General features: G+C 44.6%; 2 protein-coding genes across 2 annotated transcripts in view; one reads left to right on the top strand and one right to left on the bottom strand.

The window, feature by feature from the left end:
* Positions 1-18,710, bottom strand: part of CENPN (centromere protein N) — a 34,898-nt gene extending 16,188 nt beyond the window's left edge. Inside the window, exons 1-5 of the mRNA XM_082270379.1 lie at positions 18,578-18,710; positions 17,030-17,210; positions 9,440-9,485; positions 2,291-2,350; positions 2,084-2,160 (exon numbers count right to left, since the gene is read on the bottom strand). Coding sequence (XP_082126505.1) covers positions 2,084-2,160; positions 2,291-2,350; positions 9,440-9,485; positions 17,030-17,210; positions 18,578-18,624 — 411 coding nt within the window. The 5' untranslated portion in view covers positions 18,625-18,710. The remainder of the gene's footprint in view (positions 1-2,083; positions 2,161-2,290; positions 2,351-9,439; positions 9,486-17,029; positions 17,211-18,577) is intronic.
* The window catches only part of CMC2 (C-X9-C motif containing 2), a 662,556-nt gene that overhangs the window by 583,552 nt on the left and 53,455 nt on the right, over positions 1-25,549 (top strand). The gene's annotated exons all lie outside the window — the stretch shown is intronic.

Raw genomic sequence — 25,549 nt, 5'->3', positions numbered from 1 at the left:
ACGAATGCCCCATAGTAAGTCTATCAGTGACATCCCCACCCAGGCTCTGCAGCCGTCGTCGGCATGCTCTCCTCTTCCCTGAAACCAGCTGCTGGGAAGATCATGTGGCTGGACAGAAGCGCTTTTAGATTAGGTAAGTATACGCATCTTTTCTTTACAATGGGTGTGGAATTTAAGCTTAGTTAAAGGATGATTTCAACTATGGAAACATGTTACATGTCCCACCCATTTTTTAGGGTGGAACATGCAATATGTGCCCAATGCTGCAGCCGCTGCCTGCCTGCATACTTTGTACTTTCTCAGTTAGGAGCACTTAAGCCCCGTACACACCTAGCGATTGTCGAACGTAAATATTCGGCCGTCGAACGATCGGCCGATTGTTGGCTTGTTAGCATGATGCTTCCAACAACCGACTCTGACTTTTTTGGCCGAACAGAATCGGGTGTGCAGGCATTAAAATTTTTGTTGGCCAACACCAGAACAGCAGATTTGCAAGACTGGGCATGCTCAGAAAAGAAAAAAGACACGGAAAGTTAACAATCACATGACATCACTTCTGCAGTCGGCTGTTGTTGGCCGACAAAATTCGTGTGCAGTCTTTAGCACTTTTCAGCCGACAGGACAGCACCGGACAAAAGACGGCCGATCGTTCGGCCTACATTCGGTACGTGTGTACGGGGCTTAAGTATAATTTCGATATGCTACTTCGTTCCTCTGCTATCAACATGAATCACTTCTGACAAGTTTTCCTGACACCAATAGAAAAAAAGGTGACAGGGGAGGGATCTTCAGCTGATTGAGAGCCTCAGCTCTGTTCCTGTGTGAAGGGGGTGTGTCCCTTCCCTCCAATCAGCTCTCAGAGCTCTCCTCCCTGAGCTCTACAAAAATGTAACCTTAAACTCTCCACCCCCTTTTTTCTCACGGTTCAGACAGGCTGTATACATTCTGGACTTGGAATGGCTGTAGAGAAGAGAAGACTGCAGATAAACAGGTACAACTTATGCAGGATGATTTTTTTATCTTCGTGTATCACCTGAGGCCAGTCACATCACTGGATATCTCTAAGGGTTTATACAACCACTTTAGGTTTACTCTGACTTTCACTTTAAGCCTGGGACTGACATTTATTCCGCTGTGCACTGCTCTCATTCGGCTCTGTTTACATTCACATCAGTAAGGATCAAATGACTGTATTCCCCCACTCTTGATTTTGACAGGTAACCTACCCCACTTCTGGGAGACAGCGACGCAGCGCCGTCCCTCGGGAGTTCGCACCCCCTCCTCCTTCCCCTGCGCCAATTAGAATGCGCAGCGCGCTTGTGCAGTAGGGAACCGGCTGTGAAGCCCAAAGGCTTCACTACCTGTTTCCCTTACAGCGAATGGCGGAAGCAGCATCCGGCAGCTGATCTGAATATTGGCTGGGGTGCTGACATGGCGGGCTCCCTGGACAGGCAAGTGTCTATATATTAAAAAGGCAGCAGCTACAATATTTTTTTCCCCAGCTGGAACACGGCTTTAAGCTAATTATAGACAATTATTTTATTTTTTTCCCCCAGCGGGATGAAAGAAAAAAAATAAAAAATTCCTCCACCCACAGAAGCAAGGTGGATGGAGGATTTCCCCAAGCTGTAAAATTGTATTCTGACACTGGGATCCAACGCTGCAGCCACTTATCGAGAAACGTTTTACAAACTTGTTCATCCAACAAAAGTCATTCCAACAATTGACTTCTGTTGAACAGGAACAGCCATGAACGGATTGAAATTCGGCTGGTCCCTGCTGAATTGGCCAAACATCGATCCGTTTACGGCCAGCTTTAGATTGTAAGCTTGAGGGAAGGAATTGATGTAAATGTACAATATCTAAAATGCTGCATAAATTGTTGGCACTATATAAACTGACTGTAATAATGAAGCAGTAGGAAGGGGAATACTGAATACAGCGTCACTTGATTGACAGCGCAGAGTCTGCTGGGGCTGCTGGCATCCCAGTCGAAGTCTCAGGACATCTGGATGTCTGCACAAGGGAGACTTTTAGAGGAAAACAATAAAAACATAAAAATACATGACATGTAGAATCTTACATTTTTCATAACTGAGTGAATGACTTTCTTGAACCGTGCTTTGAATTCTGTCACATCAACGTGATTCATTTCAGAATCTGGTGAGATAAGATTTTTTTTCAATAGCAAGTCCATATTTAAAGCACAAACTTTGGGCTAAACATGACTTTCATAAAAGAGTAAAAACAGGAATTTAGGGGGAATGAAACATATTGCTTCTATAATTACCAGTTGGCTTAGACATCTGATAAACATCCCAGATCCTCTTTTTTGCGTTAGAATGATTATCTGTGGAAGACAGAAACAAAAAGTTTAAAAGGACAAAAAAAAAAAAAGAAAAAAAAAAAAATGTTCATTTCGATTTTCACTGCTAGAAACTTCATTTTAAAAAAGGTAAAAGAAGTTTATAAAAAAAAAAATGAAGATGTTAAAGACTTCGTCAGCGGGGTGGACGAAGTCTATGACGCAACGCGCACGGGGGAGGAGCCTGCACGTCATCACGTCGATTCCCGGAGACCACAGGCAGCGTTTGATGCTATGATAAGTCCGCAATGCTGAAGTGCTTTGAAGTGTAAGTGCGATTTCACCATTTATGATTTAACAAATAGCCTTAACCGCTTGCCGACCGCCACAAGTAAATTTACTGCGGCGGTCAGCACCGGCCAGGCAGAGTGACGGTAATTAACGTCACTAGCCTGGGAGGGTCTGGGGAGCGAGCGCGCGCCAGCGGAGGTGCGCTCCCGCGTGGTCACGGACCCCCCCCCCACGCGTGTGACTGGCGGACCCGATGTCCGCCGGTCACTCTGCGATCGTCGGGGGAGAGGGAGAAAGTCAGGCGGCTTGTGTAAACAAGCCACCTGTCATTCCCCTCGGTGTAAAAACACTGATCAGACGGATCTACTATGTAGAACCGTTGATCAGTGTCCTTACAGCTCAAGCCACAGCCAATCACAGTAGAAAGCACCCCCCTAGGGACACACACAGCCCCTCCCTCCCAAATAAAGTTAACCCCTTCACTACCAGTGTAGGTCAGTCAAGGGTCCGATCTGTCCGCCACAATGTCGCAGTACCGCAAAAAAAAAAAAAAAAAAAAAAAAAAAAAAAAAAAAAAAAAAAAAAAAAAAATCGCAGATCGCCGCCATTACGCGTTAAAAAAAAAAAAACAACAAAAATCTTTCCCTTTGTTAGTAAACGCGATAACTTTTGTGCAAACCAATAAAAATACGCTTTTTGCGATTTTTTTTACCAAACATAGGTAGGATAAAACAAATTGGCCGAAAAATGTTAAAAAATGTTGATTTTTACATTTTTTTGGGGGAATTTCATATAAAAAAATGTGAAAAATATTGTTATTTTTGCAAAATTGACGCTCTTTTTTTGTTTATAGCGCAAAAAGTAAAAAGCGCACAGGTGATCAAATACCACCAAAAGAAAGCTCTGTTTGTGGGAAAAAAAGGACGTCAAATTCGTTAAGGTACAGCGTCGCACGACCGCGCAATTGTCCGTTAAAGTCACGCAGTGCCGAATCGCAAAATACCCCCTGGTCGTTTAGCAGCCAAATCCTCCGGGGCTTAAGTGGTTAAAATCAGAGAGCACTAGATCTTGCTTTTATTTTTCCACACCGATGCCATATAAACCTGGAGGGACTATCAGGAGGCGGTGATGGGAAGGCAAACCAGACTGCAGTGGTTATCCCAGAGTGTGTATTGACTCTCAGGAGTCTGTTCCTAAGGTGAGCTGCTAATCTGTCACTAGTCACTAGGAGCACCTGGAGTGAAGCATGCAGAACTTTTGATCACGTTTGTGGATGAAGATTTTTTGATTTTCTTTCAGTCACTATTTTCACTGAGGATTGGGACTATTAATATTATTGATTTTATAATCACGGCTCAGAAATTGATTTATCACTTTAGTATCACAGTTGATGGACTGATTTAGAGTTATTGTGATAACATTTTGTACACCAAACATATTTATTTATCTCCAATAGAGCTGCACGATTAATCGTAACAGAATCGAGATCGCGATTCATTCCCCCTGACGATCTTAACATGACACTTGCTCGATTCTTTACATAGCTGTGAGGGAGCAGCTGTCAAAAAAAAAAAAAGAGCCTCCGCAAAAGCCTATCAGCATTAGTCTCCCACTGAACTGTAAACACAAATGATTACATTGTATCTTTTCTTTCCCTCTGCCGGAGGAAGGAAGTTTAACCTCTTAAAGACTAAACCTTTTTCCTACACTTGTTGCTTGCAAGTTAAATCAGTTTATTTTTTCTGGAAAAGTAGTTAGAACCCCGAAACATTTATATATTTTTTTTTTAGCAGAGACCCTGCAGAATAAAATGGTGATTGTTGTAAATTTTTATGTCACACTGTATTTGCGCAGCAGTCTTTCAAACGCAATTAATACACTTTAAAAAAATAAAACAAAACCGTAAAGTTATCCCAATTTTTTTTATAATGTAAAAGATGTTACACAGAGAATCGTGATCTTTATTCCAAGCAAAAAAATTGTGATTCTCATTTTGGCCAGAATCGTGCAGCTCTAATCTCCAATGAAAGACTTGGCGCAGCAATATTATTTTCTTTAATATCTGAACTAAACTCTCCCATCCTTTACAGCCAAGGACAGCGCCATCTTAGCCTCTATTTAGATTACAATTACCATAGGGCAGCGCATGTGATCAGCTATGATATCAGCCATCTGAGGGCTTAAAAATTCAGTTGGGAACTGACATAAGCACACTGGCAGCTGTGACAGTTATCACCAGGGGCGAGCCTTAAATATAATTGTTTTGGGAAACAGTTGAGGTATTATCGCATGAGCATTCCGAACAGGTCTTCCTATCAGTTTTTCAGACAACCCTGATCGGAGGCTCCATGCAAGTCTATGAGCAGACAAATGTAAAACCATTCACATCTGCCTACCTCCAAGTACGTCCAGGTCTGGAAAAAACAAAAAGGGTAAAAAAGGACTGTGTCTTTACTCTGGACTCAAACACAATGGATCATATGTAGTCTGATATAAATGGATGCAAGTCCATATACATCTTGGTGCCCATAGAATCATTACAGGTCCACCAATAAAAAGCAAAGGAAAAAAAAAAAGTATGTTCACGGATCACCTGCTAAATGGCCACATGAAAAGGACGCTAACTCAGTGGGTTTAGTTCTGTTTTAACGATGATGTGCCATGCCCTACAACACAAATGAACATGCGTTTTATATTCTTGCAATCTACAGGGATACAGTTTATTTATCTCCATTGCAAATTCCAGATGCGTTCGCATGAAAGATGTCGACTCCAGACACTCCTCGCCCAAAGGTAGCAAACAGAGAGATCTCTTTAAGGTCAGTACTTCTGTTGACAAAATGATCAGGTGAGCGAGGGGCACATATAGGGGGCGGTTAAATATGGCTTCAGTTCCCCTTTAACCTCGGAAGATTTTACCCCCTTCCTGACCAGGGGGTATTTTGCGATTTGGCACTGCGTGATTTTAATGGACAATTGCGCGGTCGTGCGACGCTGTACCTAAACGAATTTGACGTCCTTTTTTTCCCACAAACCGAGCTTTCTTTTGGTGGTATTTGATCACCTGTGCGATTTTTTGATCATGCGCTATAAACAAAAAAAATGTAAATTTTGCAAAATAACAATATTTTTCACATTTTTTTATATGAAACTCCCCCAAAAAAAAAAAAATGTAAAAATCTAAATTTTTTAACATTTTCGACCAATTTGTTTTATGCTACATAGGTTTGGTAAAAAAAAAAAATCGTAAAAAAACGTATTTTGATTGGTTTGCGCAAAAGTTATCGCGTTTACTAACAAAGGGAAAGATTTTTGTCTTTTTTTTAACGCGTAATGGCGGCGATCTGTGATTTTTTTTGCAGTACTGCGACATTGCAGCGGACAGATCGGACCCTTGACTGACATTTTTGACACTTTTGGGGTTACCAGTGACATTACTACAGTAATCAGAGCTATAAATATGCACTGTTACTGTAAAATTACACTGGCAGTGAAGGGGTTAACTTTTTTGAGAGGGAGGGGCTGTGTGTGTCCCTAGGGGCGTGATTCTAACTGTGATTGGCTGTGGCTTGGGCTGTAGGAACAATGATCAATGGTCCTACATAGTAGAACCGTATGATCATTGTTTCTACACCGGGGAGAATGACAGGCGGCTTGTTTACATCAGCCGCCTGACTTTCTCCCTCTGCATCGGCGATCGCCAAGTGACCGGCGGACATTGGGTCCGCCGGTCACACGCGCGGTCACAGGCTAGCGACGTAGATCTACGTCACTGTGCCTGTGAGGGGCTGACTGCCGACGTAAATCGTCGTTAGGCAGTCGGCAAGTGGTTAATATAACACTGTTATCCCCCCCCCCCTCTATATAGCCTTATATCTGACTCCCAGTTAAAATACCCTGCGTATCCAACTTCTGGGCATATTATATACATACACATGATACAAGATATACTTTTCACAGTAGAAATTATAATTACAGTATATTATAGTAGTGATTATCTGCTCTTTTTGCACTCTAAAGGCCTTTTTTTTTTTAACCCCATCATGACAGGTGATAAAAAAAAAATGCTGCTACTAAATGTCTTATGCTGCCCATACAAGTATTGATTTTTTGGACTGGAATATTTGCATTAATATTTGTACAAAAATTATTTGTATATTCGTTGAATGGACGAGTGTTGTTTGAATATTCCACTTGCTTTTAACATTCAATTATAAAATGAATATAACTTCTGAGCAAAAACCACATACACTATTTGAAGATTCTTTTGATTGAGAAGTTTTCTATTCTGCTCCTTCGAATTTTCCTGTCACTGTGGTTGACAACAAACACCGAATAGACCACACTAATGGTTAGAAGATGAATGTTCTTAAAATTTTTCTAAAGAAAAATGAGTTTGTGTATGGCCAGCATAAGTGACAGCAGGCGCAGGGAACTTATATCAAACTACCTGCCTATTACAAGGGAGTCTCATGAATATTATATAACAATCCGGTCTGAAAATTTGCAGAACAGTGTTTTCGTTCTTTTCAAATTTTAAAAATTTTGATCTCGGAGTCTCATATGTGCCACATTTAAACCTCTAATATTACATACATCTGTCTCAGAGTGGATTAAATATCCAACTATATAGCCGGATATTTATATTTACCACTGCATATAGATATTCAAGAATATTACCTAAATGATACACCAACTTTTTTTTTTTTTTTTTAGGTTTATATCCGATTTTTATAAACAATAATTGGCCAACTAAATCGATTATGAAAAAAAAAAAAGGTTAGTTGCAGCCCTACATCCATCTTTACATCCCAAGATCAAGTTATTTGCTCCCCTTATACCCCACGTGCCAGGCTCTGTAGTATGAGTATTTAGAGGAAGAAGGGGGTGGGGAGTAGACTATCACATATACTTGGGAATGATAGCTCAAGAGCTGTTTATCATTGCTCTTCCTTCCCTAACAGCAGCACAATGAGCAGTGTTCACCGGCTAAATCAGTGGTCCTCAGGGCCCACTAACAGGCCAGATTTTAAGTATTACCTTGGGGAGATGCAGACTAGAGTACTGCAATCACTGAGCAGCAAATGATATCACCTGGGATGTATTTCAGTTATCTTGCAAACCTGGCCTGTTAGTGGGCCCTGTAGGCCAGGGTTGAGGTCCACTGGGCTAAATGACCTGTCAAAGATTGACCCCTTTCCATTGGCTCTACCGATATATTTGTGCCAGTATGGGGCCAGCTTTATTTCGATGAAGAAAATAAATGGAACTAAACAGAGGCATACAATTAAAAATGTATGATCTTTATTGCATACTTCTGTTGGGCCAGCTTTGACCAATGCAAATATGCATATTTCATACCCAAGAGACCCCTGGAGACCACTGATAATGTTGTATTCAATGTTTCTATAGCGATATCAGCAATCTTCCAGGTCCTTCGCTGAGCAGCTTCCTCACTGCCCACTGATCACAAGAAGTCGCTTTCTCAGCACTGTCATCATTCAGAGAACACCTACAAGGACCGGATGGGACATTACGACTTCCACCTTATCCAAATCAGATAATGCCTTAAATTAAATGAACAATATTACAATGCATTCTGTGAATGGAGGCAGTGCTGAGCAAAACCCCCCCCTATGGTCAGTGAGCAGTGAGGAAGCTGCCCGGCACAGGACCCAGAAGATAGTGGCTATCACTGTGGTAGCGCTGGATACCACAATTATTGGCCCGTCAGGTATGAAATATGAATACTTTTGTATATTGGTCCAAGCTGGACTGTAACAGAGGTCCAATACACCCAACTATGTACCTCCGCCAACTCTGCTACCTCTTATGCCTCGTTTCCACTGAGCGGATCGGTACGCATTTTTGGGTGTTTCCATTATGAAAGTGGCCCATACAACCGAACCAAACCGCACCATTCCTGGTCCTGCTTCAGATGTAGGGCCATAGGAAATGGTACGGTACGGTTAGGGCGGAGCTACTGGCGTCACATGATAGATTCCACTGATTGGCGGACTGGAAACCATCAATGCTCACGTCAAATGAAAGAGCAAAACAAACACCTCATTTGGTGTAAACCCCGCATGGTCCCTGGTGGCCCGACTTGCAGTGGAAACGCTGACCTGAATAGACCGGACCATTCTAACCCTTCCAAAACTGTACCGACCCGAACCGTTCCGCTCAGTGGAAATGAGGCATTAGTTATCAGGGACCTTGGAGCACTACATATCCAGTCACCGAAGCTTGTCTGGGATCACTGAGGGCCTTTACCACCCTGGACCAGGCTAATGTGCTTACAGCCCTGGACACCCTTTCCATCAGCAGATTTGATCCCTTTCCCCAAACACCAGAAGACACATGGTGAAGGTTAACAGCAACTCACTTTACTAGACATAGCACACACATTTTAAGCCCCCAACAGTCTCATTTATATACCATGGTGCATAGAGTACTATAGGATATAGTGGGGTCAGACAATAGCAACGGCTAATGGGAGATTGAGAGGCATAGCAGCTAGTTTAAACTGGTTTGGCAGTGTCTCTGGGACAAGGCCTGCTGGGGAAACAATAGGACAAGAAAAAGGGGGAGCAGGAGAGGCACAGACAAGCAATACATTTCAACATACCCCGCACCAATAATGGGCACAGGGTGACCAAAATACAAAAGGAATCTGGGGACCCACATATCTTTCTTTCCCAGCGATGGTGACTACCGTTACATGGACCTATATCGGTATGCAATAAAGATCATGCCTGCAGTTTTTATGTTTTTGAGAGATGTTCATCTTTTATCTTGATTCATAATTCATAAACAGCCAACGAAGCAGAAGAGATTACTTACAGATGAGGTCCAAATCTGCTGCATGACGTAGTGTAGCTCGTTTTGCCTGTGGAGGGGGAAAGTAAATGTTTAGAAACATGCTAAATAAGGTGTTCTAATCACCTGGATTGGAATAAAACTTGTATCGAGGCATTAACCACCACACAGAACAGAAATTGAGCAGCCACAGCTGCAAAAAGCACCACTAAGGCCGGCCATAGACAGTTTCGAACCTCAGCCAGTACCTGCTGATTTGAACCATGTGTGGGCAGGCTAAAGGCACCAAGTTTAACGATTGATCAACTTGGGTACAACCAGCCTGCTGGATTTACTTGCGATTATGGCTAGCAGCGGCTTTAGCCACTAGCAATAATCACTTTCTTTTCCCACCTGCCTCTCCACCCCACGCCAGGAGCAGACAATTGTTCGGCAGGAGGCATTGTCTGTTGATGAGAGAATCGTGCAAATATCTTTTGGCTTGCAGGAGAGGAATTCACACCATCTATGGTCTGCCTTACTGTTTACCAATCAGTAAACTAGATTAGAAATTGCAAGATCCAACACCCATAATCAACAGTTAAGTGGGGTACACACTGGTAGAAAATTTGCCGAAAATTCCCGTCTGAGGTAAAATCGTGTATACACAACTTTCAGCAGCCGATGCCGACATTTTCAACGAAAAAAAAACAAAAAACAGAGGCACAAACACCAAAATTTTTTATCGTCCGTCCCCAGACGACCAATTCTTATTTAATGTGTATGCAGTACGTCCGCGAAAAACCAGATACGAAAAGACCACGCATGATCTGAAGTTGCTGACGACCCGGAAGTCTAGGAACAAATGTCCCAAAAAAAAAAAAAAAAAAAATGGACGAGAAATCTTGTGAACATTATGCACTGTCAACTAAAAACGGTTATGACCGCTGAGCATGAGAGAGAAAAATTGGAGGATATTTCGTCCGATTTTCGTCAAGTGTGTACGAGCCTTTAGACTTAAGTGGGATTTAGGAGGCGTGTGGAGATTTAGATTATTTAGTCTCTAATCTAGTTTGAAAATTAGGGCCCTTTCACACGGGCGATCCGATCAGATCCGCCTGTCAGTTTTTTAGGCGGATCTGATCGGATCCTCCATGCAGCTCTATGGGGCAGCGGGTGTCAGCGGAGACACCTCCACTGACACCCGCTGCCATCCGTATCCGATCCTGTCCGTGAAATCTGGACGGATGGAAACCCTATTTTTCCATCCGTTCAGTGATCGGACAGGCGGTCCGCTCTCATCCGATCCCCCATAGAGGGCAGCGGGGGCTGAGACACCTCCCTCTCCGATCTGCAAGCGGAGACGGAGCTGTCATGCGCCGGCTCAGCGGGGATCGCGGATCGATCCCCGCTGAGCAACACGGATCCGCCTACGGAGGCGGACCGTGTGAAAGAGGCCTTAGCAAGCAGCGTTTCCAATGTGACTTACAATTAGGAAGAAGAAATAGCAGCAATATTGGTTTACACTTATTAAGGGGAATAAATCCTTTGCAACAAGCCTTTAAAGGACCTATGACAAATTCAACAAAGCCTTGTGACAGTTTTGATACTTTTGCTTGAGTTGGCTCACAGAGGTAGGTCAGTACTCAACAGTGAGTCCTTTTGTGCTAGGAAGCTGTAAGAATTAATACATATTTAGAGTTTCCAGCAAAGGGCTCCCTGGTTGCTATGAAGACTGCGGCCATCAGTCTCATAGCAACCAATTATTTATCCCTGGCCCTATTCAGCTGCCAGCCAGAGATACCACAGATGACAGCTGAAAATAAAGAAAAGGGACAGGCAACCAAAAAAATATTACAGCACAAAGTGATAACTCTCCGCTCCAACCAGCGAGGAGTGAACGTCCGAAGCCAGCGGTCTGCACCTGCCTAGACTCTTCAGCCTCCTACTGCTCCTTCAGGATACCAAACAGAGTTTCATACATCTGTGGCAGAGGACAAGCATTTACAAAACAGAGATTCAGTGACCCTGCATCCTCGGTAAGAGGGTCAGTTCCTCCTACTGATCTCGGAATCTGTCAAATCCAAGGACCTCTCCTTTAAAACTTCCAGATTATATGCTTACACCTTTGGGACCAATCGGAGGACACCAGTGTCTTTTATCCCTTTCTCTAAACGGAAACCAGGAGTATTTGTGGTTACACATAGAAGCTTGGGGTTTGCTACATACCCCAGGACCCCATTTCATCCCTAAGAGGCATTATTCGTATACTTGAGACCAATAGGCCCAAGGATCCAGTAACAAGCCTGGGGGGCACAGGACCTGAACCTCTCTTCCCCCCACTTCCCCATGGGCACAGATGTTCCTGAAGTCTAGAAAATGGTGATGTTTTTTCCTTGACAAAGGCAATATATGCCGAAACGCGTCGGAACCCTAGTTCTACAACCAGGAATCACCATTTAATAAGTAAAATGGTTCATAAATTATCTATTGTGTAATACCCATTACCTATGCAACCAATGTTATTCTTTTGTTGTTTTTTTACTTTTATATGTAATCCTTTCTTAATAAAATGAATAATAATTAACCTTGCCTATAAAATCCCACTTTCTCTTTTTTGGCCTGAGGAACCAAACTTCTTTTTCAAAGTGATAACTCAGCACTCCTCTTGTGCTCAGTGTGGCTTCTCCTTTACTCAGCCTGACTCTCTCCCCACACAGAGCAATGACTGCTGAGCAGAAGTGAGTTTCCAATTACTGCACAGTGTCAAATGTTTCCCAGGAGACAGCAGGCACCAGAGTGGTAGTGAATGGTGAGAAGCCACATGGAGCACAGGAAGTGTTGCACTATTGTTTAAAGACAGATAGAGACATAGAGGAGAAGGGCTGAGTTATCACTTTGTGTTTGATATTTATTTCAATCCCCTCCTTTTGTTAAAGCGGAGTACCTGGCACAAAATCAACCTAATCGATTTTGTGCCCATCCGCTTGCTTTGCTTCACCTGAAAAGGAATTGGATAGTTAGGATTATTTTTTTTTTTACTTACCTTGTAATTGTAGAAATAAATACTCACCTTTCGTCACTTCCTCTCTCGGTGGCCTCGGCCCGCGCCGTCTCTTCCGGTTTGCAATCATTCCTGGGAGCTGAACGTCATCGTGGTGACGGAAGTGACGGCACCGGCCCCGCTCGTCACTTCCGGTGCGACGCCGCATTCCCTGCTAAACAGCTTCTGGGCATGCCCAGAAGCTGTGTAGGAATGCGGCGCCACGCCGGAAGTGACGAGAGGGGCCGGTGAAGGCGCATTCTGGGAGAAGAAGACGCGGAAGAGGACGCAGATGAGGATCGCGCTGGCTTCAGCTGCCCACAACAGAGATAGCAACGCTGGAGAAGAAATTTTATAAGTGAGTATTTCTTCTTGCAGGTAAGTGCGAACCGGGACAGATCAGAGGCTAGCCATTGTGGAATGTACTAGCCCTGACTGTCCCGGGGGTATGTTCATTGAAAAAATGTTTTTGTTCCCGGAACTCCGCTTTAACTTTCAGTTGTCAGGTGGGGAATCGTCCCCAGCCCCATTCAGCTGCCGAATGGGAGTCACTGGGGTTGTTGTGGAACCCTAATCTGTACCATCGACAGCTTCTTAGCCACCAATGTTGCTGTGTGTCAGGAACAGGCTGAGCATGCACCAAGGGTGGCATGCCCACCTAGGTGAGAATGACTCGTCCTTGCTCCTGCAGCCACATGCGATTTCATTGCCACATATCCCAGGGGGCTGCAGGAGTAGGGACTCGCAGCATTCGGTGGGCAGAAATGACACACTTCAACATAGGCTGTCTGCCTGAACTTGGAAGATAAATAAGGAGTACCAAGATGGTGTTGGGAGACCCAGGCTGTGACATTGGAGCAGTAGATCACAGCTGGATAACACTGGATCCACTGAATCAAGGACAACACTGCACAACAGGTAAGAGGGGGGGGGGGGGGGGGGTCAAGGTAAGTCTTTTTTCAAGACTTTTCTTTTTTTGCAGTTTACTGTTAGGGAAATTTCTTTTCATATCTTGTCCTAAAGATGCAACAGGAAATTAGCGAAAAATGTCAGACAGATCAAACCCACCAATAATTCTTAGGGAAGCAGAGCAGGGTGCTAGGTCTACTTTAGATCTATATAGAAGGCAGAAGAAAATACGTATCACTTCTAAGTGATATAAAACCTTAGCTTTTTAAGCACTATCAGCAGCCGATTTAATAATTTTCTGAAAAATGCAGCTTTTCTTGTCTTTTTATTTTTGCCTACATTGCGCTTTAAGCTGGTGCCATGACTGCTACCCCAGGTTTCCTGTTTCAGGGTGGCTTCTTTCTCTTGTAGCATCCAACGGACCCAACCTTGCATGCAGAAAATAGAACTGTGTTTCCCTACATTGCAAGCATCAATAGAAACACATCCCGTATACTAGGATGGCAAGGCACTCCCTTGTTTCTCCCACCTCCAAGCTCATAGACTGGCTTAGAGGCTGTACTATCTACTGTTATCTCTTTCCTGTGAAGACTGGAAGCCATTGGCTCACACTGCTGTCAGTCACAGCGAGTGAGGAGGGAGCAAGGTGGGTGGGGCCAAGCAACACTACACCTCATTCAAGCCAAACTTTATACCGGCCCCTTTGGGCAATCAGAGCTCGGAACAGAATGACATCAAAATGTGGACACCTGTGCTTTTGAGTGGCCGTGCAAAAGCGTGTCAATATCTGGTGCTGGAACCGACCCAATGCCATCATGGTCATCCTTGCACTACATAGTTACATAGTAATTGAGGTTGAAGACAATAGTCCATCCAGTTCAACCAGTGTAGGTGTGTGTGACCCTAATCATCTCTCATACCCCTTAATGTTCTGATCCTTGAGATGTGCGTCCAAGAGTCTTTTGAAAGCCACCATACTTCCCGCAGAAACCACCTCTTGTGGTAGAGAATTCCACAATCTTGTTGCCCTAATAGTAAAGAACCCCCCACGTTGCCTGAGGTTAAAACGCTTCTCCTCCAATCGCATTGTATGTCCTCGCATCCTCATGCAATCCTTGCGACTGAATAACTTTTTTTCTATGCTGAGATCCCCATTGAGGTATTTGTAAATTGCTATCATGTCCCCTCTCAGGCGTCTCTTCTCCAGGGAGAATAAATTAAGCGATTGCAGATGCTCTTCATAATTAAGGTCCTTCAATCCCCCAATCAGTTTAGTTGCCCTTCTCTGGACTCTCTCCAGCTCCAACACATCCCTCCTGAGGACCGGTGACCAGAACTGGACAGAATACTTCAGATGCGGTCGGACCAGAGTTTTATAAAGTGGGAGGATTATAGTTTTATCTCTGGAAAACATCCCTTTCTTTTATGCATGCTAATATTCTGCCGGCTTTGGCAGCTGCCGCTCAACATTGCATGCCATTGCCTAGTCTATCCTCTACCAAGACTCCCAGATCTTTCTACATTTTTGATTCCCCCAAAGGTTCCCCCCCTAAAGTGTATTGTGCTTTTATGTTTTTAGTCCCCAAGTGCAAAACCTTACACTTCTCCACATTAAACCTCATTTGCCAAGTCGTTGCCCACTCTGTAATTTTGTTCAGGTCCTTCTGTAGGATATCTGCTTCATGCCGTGCAGTTATTGCCCTGGCCAATTCTGTGTCATCTGCAAAAACTGATATCGAACTACTGATCCCGTCCTCAATGCTGTTTATGAATAAATTGAACAAGGTTGGTCCCAGGATTAAGCCTTGGGGGACCCCACTTACCACCCCAGACCAGTCTGAGTATGCGCTATGTATTACCACCCTTTTAGCCAGTTCCGTATCCAAGAGCAAACCTTGTGGTCGATGCCTGCAGACCTTATTTTATAAATTAAGTGCTTGTGGGGAACTGTATCAAACGCCTTAGCGAAATCCAGGTACACCATTACCATACAGGGGACCTGCCCAAAGATACTATACTACTGGGAAAATCCAGCACGAAAGCCCCCTGCAGCTATCATTCCGGTAATGTTTTTTTCAGCTGCTGGATTGCTTTGACAAGCCCGTCGCCTTCCACTGCTCTCCCATCCCACCCGGAAACCTGAGTGTGCAGCCGGTGGTTCTGGAACAGCCCAATCATCTCAGAAACCAGAAGCAATGAGCATTTCATCACTTCTGGTTTAGCCGGTTGTACACAAACTAGAAGTGGTTTGAGAAAAAACATCAGATCATACCGATCTTGTAGGACCGTTGATCATTGTTCCTACAGCTCAAGCCACAGCCAATCACAGTTAGAATCACGCCCCTAGGGACACACACCACCCCTCCCTCTCAAATAAAGTTAACCCCTTCACTGCCAGTGCCATTTTACAGTAACAGTGCATATGTATAGCACTGATTACTGTAGTAATGTCCGATCTGTCTGCCCCAATGTCGCAGTACCGCAAAAAAAAAAAAAAAAAAAAAAAAAAAAAACGCAGATCGCCGCCATTACGCGTTAAAAAAAAAAAACAACTAAAATGACAAAAATCTTTCCCTTTGTTAGTAAACGCGATAACTTTTGCGCAAACCAATCAAAATATGCTTTTTGCGATTTTTTTTACCAAACATATGTAGCATAAAACAAATTGGCCGAAAATGTTAAAAATTTTTTGATTTTTACATTTTTTTGGGGGGGAATTTCATATAAAAAATATGTGAAAAATATTGTTATTTTTGCAAAATTGACGCTCTTTTTTTGTTTATAGCGCATGATCAAAAAAAAAAAAAAAAAAAAAAAAAACGCACAGGTGATCAAACACCACCAAAAGAAAGCTCTGTTTGTGGGGAAAAAAAGGACGTCAAATTCGTTAGGTACAGCGTCACACGACCGTGCAATTGTCCGTTAAAGTCACGTAGTGCTGAATTGCAAAATACTCCCTGGTCAGGAAGGGGGTAAAATCTTCCGGGGCTTAAGTGGTTAAAGTGTATTTTTCCAGAAAAAATTGCATTTGAAAAATCACTGTGTAAATCCTGTGTGACATAAAGAGTTGCAACACCCCCCAATTTATTCTCTAGGGCCTCTGCTTTAAAAAATATATGGTTTGGGTGTACCAAGTAATTTTCTAGAAAAAAAATACATAAACAAAAAGTGTCAGAAAAGGCCTGGGGGGTCAAGTGGTTACTTCTCTATCTGGCTGGTTTCCCCTGTTGAAGGAGCCAATCATCTCTCAAGTAGGTGTCCTGGAAGATGATTTGAAAAAAAAAAATGTATATTTGGCCTATAAATGATACCTTCACCATACTGTAGTAAAGATTTTGGCAGAAGTTGGATAAACATGTTCTCAAAATAGAGGGGTTAGAAAATGTATAAATATCTATATGTTCCCCCTCCTTATAGGATGATACTCTAAATCAGGGATCCTCAAACTACGGCCCTCCAGCTGTTGAGGAACTACACATCCCATGAGGCATTGTAAAACTCTGACATGCCCAGACATGACTAGGCATGATGGGAATTGTAGTTCCTGAACAACTGTAGGTCCATAGTTTGAAGACCCCTGATCTAAATGTATTTTCTGAATGTGTGTGTGTGTGTGGGGGGGGGGGGGGTGGCAGATTTCATTTACAGCTGGCAGTTACAAGTGTTATAGATAGATATCATACCTCACAGAGATGAACCACTTCCTGTGCTATATATTCCCTGTTGGCCTTTGCTGGTAACGCCTGGAGCTCTTTATCTGTTAAAAATCCCCATGCTCTTAAATTGTTCATCACCTCAGCCATGGACATTTTCTGAATAGTCCTCTTAATAAACTCGATAACCCATTCGTCTACAGCGGGAGTGCTGGGGGGAGAAGACAAAAAAATATCATTCAGTACATAAGGAAAACTACACATAAGAGTCATTTAAAAAGCAGAACACCTGTAGTGGGACAGCAGTTCCGGCCCACCTCCTGCTGTGCGCCCCACCCCCCCCCAGTCTACGCTCGCCTCCTGACGTGCCCCCCCCATTCTACGCTCGCCTCCTGACGTACGCCCCCCCCCCAGTCTACGCTCGCCTCCTGACGTGCCCCCCCCCTTCTACGCTCGCCTCCTGACGTGCCCCCCCCCTTCTACGCTCGCCTCCTGACGTGCCCCCCCCCCTTCTACGCTCGCCTCCTGACGTGCCCCCCCCCTTCTACGCTCGCCTCCTGACGTGCCCCCCCCCTTCTACGCTCGCCTCCTGACGTGCCCCCTCCCTTCTACGCTCGCCTCCTGACGTGCGCCCCCCCCCTTCTACGCTCGCCTCCTGACGTGCCCCCCCCCTTCTACGCTCGCCTCCTGACGTGCGCCCCCCCCCCCTTCTACGCTCGCCTCCTGACGTGCGCCCCCCCCTTCTACGCTCGCCTCCTGACGTGCCCCCCCCCTTCTACGCTCGCCTCCTGACGTGCGCCCCCCCCCTTCTACGCTCGCCTCCTGACGTGCCCCCTCCCTTCTACGCTCGCCTCCTGACGTGCCCCCCCCCTTCTACGCTCGCCTCCTGACGTGCCCCCCCCCCTTCTACGCTCGCCTCCTGACGTGCGCCCCCCCCCTTCTACGCTCGCCTCCTGACGTGCCCCCCTCCTTCTACGCTCGCCTCCTGACGTGCCCCCCTCCCTTCTACGCTCGCCTCCTGACGTGCCCCCCCCTTCTACGCTCGCCTCCTGACGTGCCCCCCCCTTCTACGCTCGCCTCCTGACGTGCCCCCCCCTTCTACGCTCGCCTCCTGCCGTGCACCCCCCCAGTCTAAGCTCACCTCCTGCCGTGCACCCCCCCAGTCTAAGCTCACCTCCTGCAGCCTCTGGTATCAAATTTACTGCTTATTTGGGGCCCTTTGTTGGTATCAGGGGCCCCTTATGTCCAGCAGCTCTGCCCTCCTCCATCCAGTATAGGACAGGCTGTGTGTGGAGATTGCTATGACTGTGCAATGACACAGACTGTGTGTTCCCAGCAATGGACCTCTCTGGAGCGGAGGAGTCGCCCTGCTGAGCTATTCTTATGGAACACTCTATGATTTCCCGGTCAGACAATACAATACATTTATATTCCGCTATATTTCCTCAGTCCAGTGCCAGGCTCAGCTCGTCCTGAGGAGGCTCCAGACAGGGAAGGTCGCAGCCTATGAATTCTCCACCCCCTTCCCTTCTCTCCGGTGCTCCGTGCCTCCTCCGCCCACATTTCCCGTTCTCTTACCTCCGTCGCCGCTGGCTCTTCCGAGCACTCCCTGGAGGCGCCGCCATGGCGCTAACAAGTAGTCCCTTCAAACTGGCCAATCACGTCCGAGTCGCCTTTCGACGACATCATCAACAGGAGACCCATCACGACTCCCCGGCGTCCAGTCTCCAGGCAGCATGGTGACGAGCAGGCCCGCCCATCGACTCCTCCCATTGGAGGAACGGGCTGTGATTGGCAGGCCTTGCTGTCGGTGAGGGTAGAGCTTCCTGATGTTATATAAAAAGTAGCCGGCGGAGTAAGCGGTGTGTGCGGGGGAAGGTAGGTGGTGCGGGGGATGGGGGGGAGTCTTGAATACTACAAGGACCAGCATGTCCTGCCTGCTATGCCTCGTGTCCATGTATTGTATGCAGGCTCAGGTCATACAGGTCACCCCTAGGACTCAGGGCTGTGATAGGATGCTTCTACAATGGCGGCCTGTCCCTCACAGCAGGCTTCTTAGAGTACAACTATATGCAAATGTATTTTTTTTTTTTCTTTCATTTTGCATAGAGTAGGGAAGGTGTGGTTTTTTTTTTTAATTTTGTCACTTGGGTCCCATAGTGGAGATTTCCCTTCACTTCCTGTCCTATAGCCATAACAGGAAGTGACAGCAAATCCCTCCAAAGTGAGGAAATCCCAGGGTGTCACCAAAACTCATGACCTCACAGGAAGATTTTCCTGTTCTGGTGACAACCAATATTTGAGATTTTTAGTTCACTTTCAATGATAATAGTAAACAGGACAAATAGGATGAATCTCAAACTGGGACACAGAACACAAAAGGGGGGCAAAAAAAAAAAAAGTTGTCCCATGCAGTGGGGCTATGTTGGCACTTCTGGCTTTTGTCCAGGGGATTGGAGAAAGCTTATACTCCATTCCACTGGCAAGTGGTACTTCCCACCCCCACGATCCAGTGTTGGACTGTTCCTGGAGGTCCTCCCAGTCACTGCAGATCTATGGGGTGTAATGATGTGAGGAACAGTCCACTGCAGAAGACTGGGGGTAGGAGCCACAGGGACTGGTCTTGTGCTGGGTAGATCAGAGGATTAGGTAGGCTTATCTTCTCTCCCCTACACAAAAATGAGCAGTTGACCCGTACAGTGCAAGAAATTCTCATTTTTTTTTTTGGTGCCCCGGGTTTGTCATTAAAGAGGTTGTAAATAAACCTCAGAAAAAAGAAAAACCTGAAAGCCAAAGGCATAATGAGCTAGTATACGTCACATGCTGGCTCATTATGAAATACTTACCTTAGAACGCAGTGATGCCCGCTCACCCGTGACACAGCAGACATGTTTGGCCATCCTGCTTCCTGGTTTGCGTCCTCCGACCATCTGATTGGCCGGAGGCTCGATGACATGGCTCCCGCGCGAGAGCCGCCGTTCACGGCATAGGTGGGCGTTCCTTCAGACTGCATGTGCCGATGATGTCATCGGCTACATGCCATGTAAATATCTCCTAAACGGTGCAGGTTTAGGAGAGATTTACAGTACCTATAGGCACAAGTCATTAACCTCTTCCCGACCTCCCAGCGCTTTTTTACTGCGGCAGGGTGGCTCTCCTGCGCAAAGCGACAGCCTACATTGGTCACGTGCAGGAAGCTAGGGGACGAGCGCGCTCCGGCAGCATGGAAGCCGATGCAGGGGTCAGGCAGCTCTGATTGCCGCCTAACACCCGCGTTCGCTCCCAGCTGAGAGAGAAGTATGGTCTGCTGTTGTAAACGCAGCCGACCGTTTTTCTCCCTGGAATGATCACAGAGCTCCTGTGATCCTTCTATATAGGATCACATGTCTCTATGGTAATTTCACAAGCCACCCCCCCCCACAGTTAAAATCACTCCCCAACCCCGTTGATTACCCATAGGGTTAACCCCTTCCCTGCCAGTGTCATTACAGTAACTGCATATTTTTAGCACTGGTCACTGTAGTAATGTCACTGGTCCCCCCAAAAGTGTCAAAAATGTCAGTTAGGGGTCAGATCTGTCCTCTGCAATGTCGCAGTCCCACATAAAATCGCGGATCGCCGCCATTTCTAGTAAAAAAAAAAAAAAAAAAAAAACAATAAAAAATGACATCTTTCCCGTAGTTCGTAGACGCAATAAATTTTGCTCAAACCAATCAAAATACGCTTATTTTTTTAAAAAATTTTTACCAAAAATATGTATCAGAAAACAAATTGGCCTAAAATGTTGAAAAATTTCGATTTTTACATTTTTTTTTGGGAATGTTATATAGCAGAATGTGAAAAATATTGTTTTTTTTTTTTTTTCAAAATTGTCGCAATTTTTTTTTGTTTATAGTGCAAAAAGTAAAAATCGCACAGGTGATCAAATGTCACCAAAATAAAGCTTTATTTGTGGGGGGGAAAAAAAGACATCAATTTTATTTGGGTACAGCGTCGCACGACCGCACAATTATCTGTTAAAGCAACACTGTGACGTATCGCAAAAAAATGGCCTGGTCATTAAGGGGGGAAAACCTTTCCGGAGCTGAAGTGGTTAACAATGAACAGCAGTGCACCAATGCATACAATGTGCGGTAACGCCACACGATAGTGTGAAATGGCTCTTGCTGTAATTTGGCATAGGCATTGTCATGTGTTTATATTGAATTACGTGTGTGTACATAATTACAGTATGTGTACTTTACTCCCTCTAGTGGCTGTATATGAACACTGTTTCTTGCCTTTGTGGTTCAAATAATAACTCTCCTCTTGACTTTTCTACCTTCCAGCCCAGGTTCATTTTCAGCGTTCAGCGCTGTGGCACTTTGAATGACAATTGTGCCGTCATGCAACACTGTACCCAAACTACATTTTTATAATTTTGTTCATACAAATAGAGCTTTCTGTTGGTGGTATTTATTCACCACTAGGGTTTTAGTTTTTGCTAAGTAAACGAAAAAAGCCTATTTTTTTTTTTCATTTCTGTTAAAATTTTGCAAATTAATTAATTGTTCTTCATAAATTTAGGTCAAAATGTGTTCTGTTACATTTCTTTGGTGAAAATAACCAAAATCGGTGTATACTAACTATTAAGTCTGTAGAAAAGTTGAAAAGTCCATAAACTATGGTGTATATATGAAAATTGATTAATCCTGATGTACTGATAGCATATCTCATTTCATGAGATTCTAAAATGCCAGGACAGTACAAATACCCTCCAAATGACCCCTTTTTGGAAAGTAGACAGTCCAAGATATTTAGGAAGAGGCATGGCAGATTTTTTTGAAGTTGTAATTTTTTGGCATCAGTTTGGAAAATGAAGAAATTATATTAAAAAAAAAAAAAAAGTCACTATTTCTAATTTTGTTTTTTTTTTTTTTTTTTTTTTTTTTTTTTTAAACTTACTGTCACCAGAGCAGTACAGAGTCATCATATAACTGGTGTGACGGTGATCAGGGACACTGACTGGTGACAGTTCGGGGGGGCGGGGGGAATTTATTAAATTGTATTTTTTTTTTTAACATGCCGTGGCCAGAGCAATTTAATATGTTACATATATAATTGTACATATGTTTCATTCATATACACACACATATATATATATATATATATATATATATATAATTAGTACTGCTCTGGGGAAGAGATCAGGTTTTTTTTTTTTTTTACACATTGTTTGCTTATAGCCGTGAATTACATTGCTAAATGCAAGCATTTTACTGAATGAAAATTTCATTAGTTTTGTTTTGTTGTGATTAGCTGTGATTGGTCAAAGCTACATGGTAAATATGGGCTGCGATTGGCCTTGTCTGTACCAACTACCATGTGATCACATTGACCAATCACAACAACACAATGGCATAAAAGGAAGCCACCTATTGTTTACAGCTGTCATGTGACCTGCTGTGATTGGTCATATGGTACCAGCAGCAAGCCGTTACACTGATCAGTCATCGGCTGTGTCTGATGGACATGGCCGGTGACTGATTGCGCCACTTTCTGGGAGAACGTCACATGACGTCCACTCCGAATTGTAAAGCCACTACCCAGTGTCATTCTGCTATAGGGCGGGAAAGTGTTAAAGTGGTTGTAAACCCTCACATATACCCAGTGAAGTGACTGGTCTCAGATGATACACAAAGGTAAAACAACTCCTCCATAAGTTTTACTTGTTTATCTTCTATCTTTCCTTCCCTACACCCCTTCAAAAGGGCAAAGAAGTGTAAAATCTTTCTTCATCTGTCATCAGGAGCACAGAGAAGAGGGCAGAGAGCTGCAGTTGCAGCGTGTGAGAGCTGATTGGAGGAAAGGGACACACCCTCCTCCACACAGCAGGAGAACTGTGTTCTGAATAGACCAGCTGTCAGCTGTTTGCTTCCCCTGCCGCAGAGCCAATCAGAATGCCCAGCGCACTTCGCGCATGCACAGTAGGGAGCCGTCTGTGCAGCTGAAACATTCATTGCTGGTTTCCCTTACAGTGAATGGCAACGGCAGCACCCGGCAGCCGATCCGAAAATCGGCTGGGGTGCTGACATCGTGGGCTATATTAAAAGTCAGCAGCTACAGTATTTGTAGCTGCTGACTGTTAATCTTTTTTTCCACATCTGGAACTCTTCTTTAAGAATACATATATGTATGAATAATAAGCCAGATTAAGTGCCGGTTCACACTAGGTTGCTCTGACTTAGGGGGCGACCTGTGAAGTCTCGTGCAGCACGACTTCGGCGTGACTTGCACGGACTTCATAAAATGGAAGTCTATGCAAGTCGTCTCCAGGTCGCCCCGAAGTAGTACAGGACCCTTTTTCTAAGTCAGAGTGACTTGTGTCGCTCCTATTAGAACCGTTCCTGTACCACACAATGACCGCGACAGTGCACGACTTGCCAGGCTGACCAAGTCGCCTGACAAGTCGTATTATTGTGAACCGGCACTAAATGGGATATCTTTTATAACTACCAAATAGGTACACTTTCAGGGACTGGTGTTAGTACTGACAGTTAGTATGAAGGACACTTAAGGGTGAGCTCCAGGCAACAAGCTATATAAATACTTAAAAGGCATATAAAATAACAATTTACCTGAGAATTTATATTCTGTTCAGGGAGTCTTGTGATCCAGATGAGAAAAAAAAAACTGAATAGAGGAAAGTTGTGTAAGGGCTCTTTCACATGGTCCACCTCCGTAGGCGGATCCGTGCTGCTCAGCGGGGATAGATCCGCTGATCCCCGCTGAGCCGGCAGATGACAGCTCCGTCTCCGCTTGCAGAGCGGAGAGGGAGGTGTCACAGCCCCGCTGCTCTCTATGGGGGATCGGATGAGAGCGGACCGCCTGTCCGCTCTCATCCGATCCGATCCCTGAACAGATGGAAAAATAGGGTTTCCATCCGTCCAGATTTCATGGACAGGATCGGATACGGATGGCAGCGGGTGTCAGCGGACATGTCTCCGCTGACATCCGCTGCCCCATAGAGCTGCATGGAGGATCCGATCAGATCCGCCTAAAAAACTGACAGGCGGATCTGATCGGACCGCCCGTGTGAAAGGGCCCTAAAGGTACTAGATTTCCATATTTATACTAAATGTATTTAAATTGTATTTCAACTAAAGCCCAGTATCAGTGCAACTTCTTTAACCACTTAACAGCAAACTGACGTAGAGCTACGTCGGCAGTCTTTGCGGTGTTATACCGGGATGATGCCTCTAGCTAGAGGCACCATCCCGGTACCGTGGTTAACAGCCGACGGTCGGCTTTCTGTCGGTATGTTGCCTGGTCACCTGCCAATTCGCCGTGGGTCGCCTGCCATAGATTAGCACAGGACCCGTTCTAATAGGAGCTACACAAGTCGCTCCGACTTAGAAAAAGGGTCCTGAGCTACTTTGGGGCGACCTGCATTGACTTCAATGATTTGAAGTCCGTGCATGTCTCTCCGAGGTTGCCCCCGTCACCGTTTGCTCGCGCACAAAAAAAAACGTATATGGAAGTCGAGCCGCAAATGAGATCGCTGTTCAAACCACACATGTGAGGTATTGCCGCGATCGCCAGAGCGTGAGCAATAATTAAAAAAAAAAAAAAGAGCTACACTCTAAACTGGTAACCGTTAAAAAAAATTTAAAGCGTCGCCTATTGAGTTCTCTATTGACCGTAGTTTGTTGCCATCCCACGGGTGTGCGCAATTTTAAACCGTAACATGTTGGGTATCTATTTACTCGGCGTGACATCTTTCGCAATATACAAAATGCGCTATAAACAAAAAAAGAGCGTCAATTTTGCAAAAATAACAATATTTTTCACATTTTTTATATGAAATTCACCAAAAAAAAATGTAAAAATCAAAATTTTTTAACATTTTCGGCCAATTTGTTTTATGCTACATATGTTTGGGAAAAAAATCGCAAAAAGCGTATTTTGATTGGTTTGCGCAAAAGTATATGTATTTGCGGCGGTCGGCAAGTGGTTAAAGACCGCTGCGCAAATAATGCGTGACAAAAAATATTGCAATGACCGACATTTTATTCTCCAGATTCTTTGCTAAAAAAATATATATAATGTTTGGGGGCTCTAGGAAAAAATACTGATTTTAACTTGTAAACAAAGTGTCCGAAATAGGGCTGGGGCTTAAGTGGTTAAGCAGCACTAAACACATAAATTTAATGGCTTCCCAAAACTGTTACACTTTGAGTCATTGTAAAGCTTTTTTCCATTAAAATAATAAACCAGTTAAACTTACCTGCTCTGTACAGTGGTTTTACACAGAGCAGCCCAAATCCTCCTCTTCTCGGGTCCCTCTTCGCTGCTCCTGGCTCCTCCTGCCTGTTGGGTGCCCCCACAGCAAGCAGCTTGCTATGGGGGCACATGAGCTGAGCCGTGCTGCTGCTCTGTGTCCATTCTCACAGGGAGCCGTGATTCGTCCCCGCCCCCTCCATCTCCTGATTGGCTCACTGGCTGTGATTGACAGCAGCGGGAGCCAATGGTGCCCGCTGCTGTCAATGGCGAATCAGGAGTGCGAGTCCC

Source organism: Pelophylax lessonae (genome assembly GCF_965119305.1).
Source record: "Pelophylax lessonae genome assembly, chromosome: 10".
In the NCBI taxonomy this organism is placed as follows: Eukaryota; Metazoa; Chordata; class Amphibia; order Anura; family Ranidae; genus Pelophylax; species Pelophylax lessonae.
This window is presented reverse-complemented; position numbering and strand designations above follow the sequence as displayed.